Genomic DNA, 6,220 nt, shown 5'->3' with positions numbered 1-6,220 from the left:
AACCTCGACTTCACTGTAGAGTTTCTCAAAATGGGAGAAGGCAACCCCTTTGATGCTTGTGAAGTCCTTGTGGGTAACGAGGTCTTCCTTTATTTCAGATATAGAGTTAAAGGACCTTCTAGCTTGGGCTTGCTTGTGGAAGAAGGAGGTATTCCTGTCTCCCGCTTTCAACCACAGACTATGGGATTTCTGTCTCCAATATTCTTCCTCTTGCAAGCAAGCTTTGTGGAAGCTTTGCTGCAGATTTTCTTCTTTGGATATAGAGTCCTCCGAGGGATCCTCCTCTTCCATCTGTAGTTGGTGCTTCTCGAGGGAGGCATGGGCCATCTTCCTTTCATCAACCGGGAGGAGATTTAGCCCAACTCTTCAGGACAACCTTTACTATTCTCAATTTTTCCTCCCACACAAAAAAGGGAGACCTTGTGACGGGTTGATTCTAGCTTTCTTTAACCTTATCCATAAAGTCTGACTGCTTAATCCGTAAAGGACTGAATTGAAAAGGGATGGGCCCAAGGTTTTTGTGAGCTGAAAGCTCCAACCTTATGGGTTTATGATCTGAAGTACTGCATGGCAGAATGAGCATCCTAGCTTCTAAACCAAGGAGAAGATAGGAACTCTGAACAAGAAATCTATCTAATCTTGCAACAATATGGCTAGGACCAATTCTTTTATTTGACCAAGTATACTTACCTTTCAAGGGCTTGATGTCGAGCAGATCCCAATCTTGCATGATGTCCTCCACCCATTCCCTCGCTGGATCCCTTACAGAGCTGCCACCTCGCTTCTCAGAAGGGCATAAAGTTATATTGAGGTCACCTGCAATGATAATATTTCCCAGAATTTCTTCCTCGACCATGATTTTGATTGAGTCCCAACACTGCTTCTTCTCCCCCGCATTTACTGGCACATAACATTGAAAATACTAAAGGTCTCCCTTGTTTCTCGGCTTATGAATTGCATGAGCTGCCAGTGAGTGTTTTGTTTTCCATTGACCAATTCCAACTTGGCTTCATTCCAAAGAGCTCCCAGCCCTCCCGATGCTCCTCGGGCTAAGACAGCCTGTCGTCCACTTTTCCTCCAAAGATTCCTGCTTACGCGGAGGAAGATCTTCTCCTCCAATTTGGTCTCCTGGATCAGTAGGATATTTGGTATTTCTATCCTAATCAAGCTTTGCATAGCTTCTTCTTTTTGCTTGCTCCCCAACACCCTGCAATTCCAAAAGACAATATTAATTATTTACCTTTCTGAGATTGGGTAGCCCCTTTGGGGCCCTATCCCTGACTTCTTGTAACCTTTGGTGTTCTTGCTAGAAGCTTCTCCAGCGTTGGTTGACTGCCTTGGAGCTTGTCTTTATATGTTTCTTGCTCTCTTTTTTCCCGATCAGATTTCCTTCCTCTTGTCAATCTGCGGGACAATGTTTGAGAGTCGCCTATTTCTCCTTCCTCCTCAGATTCTTTCGAATCTTGTTCTTCCTCTTCCATCTCTGTAGCCTTTCCCTTAGGGCTTACTACTGCACTCTTGCCTTGCCTGGAGTTTTCGGGGACCTCTTTCTCATTTGCCTCCTTCTGTTGCTGTGTTGTTTCTTGCACTTCATTCTCTTGGGCCTTTGGATGTGTATTCTGCTGTCCTTGGTTACTAGAAGGAAGTTGTTTCCCTTTTCCTTTTGCTGCTCCAGGAGGGTTTGAGGGCTTGGGGTTAGTCCTTGTTCTTTTGACCTGCTTCAAACCTTCTTCCTTACCTTGCACTGCCTCTTCATTTTTGGTACAGTTCTTGGCGAAATCTCCATATTCCTGACACTTGCGGAACTTGAATGGAAGTTGCTCGTAGTCAAGTTTTTGCACATGAGTCCAACTCCCTACATTTCTCTTTATGGCCTCCGACAACCCTACTTCTAGATCCACTTTGGCACAGATCCTAGCACAATTGTATTGGTCCTTAGTACTTGCACGATCTATGAATTTTCCGAACGCGTTGCCTATATATTTGAGGGAATCCCAGTTCCAGCAGTGCACAGGAAGGTTCGAAAGCCTTACCCACACTAGAACTGCCGACGGAATGTCTTCAACTGGGTCAAAGTCGAGAGTCCATTTGTTTAAATAGAGACCTTGAGGGCCCATAAAATATGGCTCATTCCTGAAGATGAGATCCTTGTCTTCTTTTGAAATAAACTCGAACAGAAAATAACCTCACTCTAGAAAGTACGAGGTGACACTTTGATTGATTAATGGCCTCCAGTTCCTGCAGATCTAGGCTTCTGTGGCTTTGGGAGAAGGCCAAAGTCTAGTGAACTGTCCTATTAGGGCCCTCTCCACCAGTGACAAAGCTACCTTAATCAGCCCCTCCGGAGGAAGGGAAACCACCAGAATATTTTCCAGTTTTTTGACAAACTTTGAAGCATTCCAATTTTTCTTGACTGGTAGCGAAGCCAAAAGGGTCTTGAATGCATCATCTTCAGCAGAAAGGGAGGACGATCGGGAGATGGGAGGAGCATGGGATGAGCCCACCTCATCCATGGCGAAGGAGGCGTAGCCTTAACGCGGCCAAAGGTAGCCCGTGAGCGCATGCAGTCAAAAAATTATCATTGAAAAATGTTACCAACCATATCCTCCAAACAACTTTGTTCTTGAGATGTGCACGTTGCCGCCATTTATAAATGATGAATCCCACTATTGTTATTTTTGTGCCCTTACATTATTATTCTTATGTAGGCCCTATTATATTCCGACCCTTTAGATTTCAATATACCAAGAGGTCTTTCCATTCGAATCATCCAAGATTTTTTCATTTATGTACTGTAAAAGGAGGTTTCTCCCTGAAATAGGTTTATTTTCAATTCGTTGATCTATCTTTTCTTCTATTTTTGTGATCTATTTACATAATGTTTGGTATCAAAGCTTTAGATTCTAAGGTTCCATTGCTTCAAACATGTCATCTTGGAATTTTCACTATAACATTGTTTATACGAGACTTTAGAAGCTCAAATGTCAACCACGTGGAGATGAAATTGTGGTGAAGATCATGTAAAGATTTCATATCTTGGTTCACTACATTTCATGAGATATGGTATGAAGAAGTTAGGTTTTATGCACGCTTCAAGATTTTGTCTCAAACAAGTGACTTGGGGAAAATCATCATAACTTTTGTTTCGAGCATCCAAATTGAATTTCCTAAAAAACGACTAAAATTGAACATAATTTATTTGCTTGGGTACTATTTTTAGGGTCGAATTTTGAAATTGTAACACGTGGCATTCCATACAAGTTCACTCTACTGAACTAGTTCATAATCAGGTCATCATGGGAGATTTATCACAACTTTATGTTAAAGAATCCAATCTCAGTACGATTTGTGGCATTGGAAATAAGACTCAAAGGGATACTATAAGACGAAATTTTAGACCGTGGAGAGCTAAAATTATAGAGATGCAAAATTTTAAGATCAAGCTCCAAAAACGAGAAAAAATGTGTGCATTTTTTAAATTTGAAAAAATTTGTTTGAAAAATCAATCTGAAGTGATTCAAAGGGAATAATAAAGCATAGATATCATTATTGGGTTCCAATATGCCTTGAAAACCATGAAACATTAAGAAGAGGAATAAATGCAACATGATATATCAAAGTTACGAGACCAAGCACAACAAATTTTGCTCTCACAAAGAGTAACGAAAAAAGAATTGGAAGCAATGACGAATGTTAAGATAGATGGTTTAGAATTAAAAATGAAAAGGCACATGGAAGGTTTAAAAGTAGATATGGAAGGTTTGAAAGGTGGTTTAAAATGAGATATGGAAGGTTTGACAAAGTTGCTACAAGAAATTCTTCTTAATAGTGACAAGGTATTCCATGAAAATCATGATGACAACAAAAGAGACTCTGAATTTTGGTTGAAGACCAACCACATTCCAAATATCGATATGAGAAAGTTTGATGCCAAGGATTTGATAACATGGATACTACATATGGAGCAATTCTTTGATCTACATGATGTGCAACAAACACAAAACTTATGCATTACATCTTTATATTTAGAACCTAATCAGTTTGTGTGGTATCAATGGATTTGTTCTCATAAACCACTTGTAACTTGGTCAATTTTTATGGAGGAATTGATAGCACATTAAAAGGATACAAAGAGAAACACCTTCTTTAGCCAATTGATAAACCTCAAACAAAAGGGTTCAATGTCAGAGCACACTGAGGACTTCCAAAGATTGAATATCAAGGTAATTGATATTCCAGAGGAGCATATGATTGATGTCTTCGTAGGGACTTCAAAGGATAACATTCAACATGAGGTTCACCTTTGGGAACCTAATTCATTGGAGAAGGCATTTAGGGTGATAGAAAAGTTGAAAGAAAATTATGGAAACAAGGAAGTCCACCACTCACAACTATAAAGATGGAAGTGTTGCTGCTCCTAGCCTCCTGCAACCTACAATGTTGACACCAAAACAACTGGAGGAAAAAGAGAAAAAGGGCTTTGTTACAGTTGTGATAGAAAATACACTAAAGGTCATATGTGTGCTAAGAAGAAATTATTTTACATAGATTGTGAAGAGGAGGAAGAAAAGGAACAAGAAACATCAAAAGAAGAGGATATGCACGGGGAACCAACCCAGGAGAAAGAATAAATGAATCCTACCATATCTTGTAATGCATTGGTGGGAATGATCACTACTAAAAATATCAATATAGAAGGATATATCAATAAGAAAAAGGTAATAGTGTTGATTGATTCCGGTAGTACCCATAATTTAATTCATTGTAAAATAGCCAAGGAATTGAATTGCTTTCTATATCAAACACCAAAGTGTCAAGTGATGGTTGCAAATGGAGGAACTATAAATTGCTTTGGAAAGTGCCATAATATCAAGATAACCACGGGGAAATAGGTATTGAATAATCCAATGCTTCCATTCCAATGGATGGTGCTGATGTTTTACTAGGAGTCTAATGGTTACAATCTTTGGGGAAGATAGCTTTTCATTTTCAAGAACTTTTCTTGAATTTTTTTTGGGAAGGAAAGGAAATTGAGTTAAGGGGTATCATACGGAAATTAGGGAAGATAATCAACTCTAATTTCATGACAAAGCTTTTGAAGAATGAACAACAAGGCATAATTTCACATTTATGATCACTAGATGTTCAAACATCAAAATCATCCATTTCTCCATATATCCAAAGAGTCTTAGACAATCATTCGAAGGTATTTGAGACTCCCAAAGGCCTCCCACCTATTCGTGATCATGATCATGCTATTCACTTGATTCCAGGAAGTGTTCCTCCAAACATCAGGCCTTACAGATATCCCTATGACCAAAAGAGTGAAATTGAACATATGGTTACAAAAATGCTAGAGGTCGGTATAATTCAACCTAGCCAAAGTTCTTTCTTTGTTCTAGTAGTATTGGTACACAAGAAGGATGGATCATGGCATATGTTTGTAGATTATAGGGAGCTAAACAAGCTCACTATTAAAAATAAATTTCCCTTTCCTATCGTTGATGAATTGTTGGATGAATTACATGGAGAAATTCACTTCACCAAGTTGGATCTTATTTTAGGATATCAATAAATTAGAATGAAGACCGAAGGCATTCCTAAAAAAACATTCATAACTCATGAAGGTCATTATGAATTTTTGGTCATGCCAATGGCCTTACTAGTGCACCTTCCACATTTCAAGGTTTGATGAATTCCAATTTCAAACCCTTCCTTAGAAAATTTGTGTTAGTATTTTTTAATGATATACTAATCTACAACAAGTCTTGGAATGATCATGTTCAACATGGTGACAAGGTGCTCAAACTATTGTAGGAGAAACAATTGTGTGAAAAAACCTCCAAATGTTTTTTTGGAGTATAGGAGGTGGAATATTTGGGTCATATTGTATCTCATGAGGTTGTTAAAGTAGACCCTAACAAAATTAAAGCGATCAAGGAATGGAAAACCCCCACAACCCTCAAGGATCTTCATGGATTTCTTGGGCTTATAGGGTATTATCGGAAGTTTGTTAAGAATTATGGGAGAATAGTAATGCCTCTAACAACACTACTGAAGAAAGATACATTTTCTTGGACTCCAGAAGCAACTAATGTCTTTGAACATCTTAAAGAGGCAATTTTCCAAGCTCTGGTCTTAGCTACACTAGACTTCACAAAAACATTTATTGTGGAAGGTGATGCCTCAAGAAATAGAATTGGTGTTGTTTTAATGCAAA

General features: G+C 38.7%; 1 protein-coding gene across 1 annotated transcript; it reads right to left on the bottom strand.

Moving 5' to 3' along the window:
* Positions 1–436: 436 nt before the first annotated feature.
* LOC149160671 (uncharacterized) lies at positions 437–856 on the bottom strand. Its single transcript, XM_089434681.1, has one exon. The coding sequence runs from the start codon at positions 854–856 to the stop codon at positions 437–439; it is 420 nt and encodes a 139-aa protein (XP_089290807.1).
* Between the last annotated feature and the right edge of the window lie 5,364 nt (positions 857–6,220).

The sequence above is a fragment of the Pinus tabuliformis genome, chromosome 5_2, assembly GCF_031772625.1.
Source record: "Pinus tabuliformis cultivar Carrire ecotype Pingquan chromosome 5_2, CPIR1, whole genome shotgun sequence".
Classification (NCBI taxonomy): domain Eukaryota; kingdom Viridiplantae; phylum Streptophyta; class Pinopsida; order Pinales; family Pinaceae; genus Pinus; species Pinus tabuliformis.
The sequence above is the reverse complement of the archived record's forward strand: the minus strand, read 5'-3'. Positions and strand labels throughout refer to the sequence as shown.

Bases quoted from the DNA above. Each gene is read 5' to 3' on its own strand.
- LOC149160671 (XM_089434681.1), bottom strand. From the start codon at position 856: ATGGTCGAGGAAGAAATTCTGGGAAATATTATCATTGCAGGTGACCTC.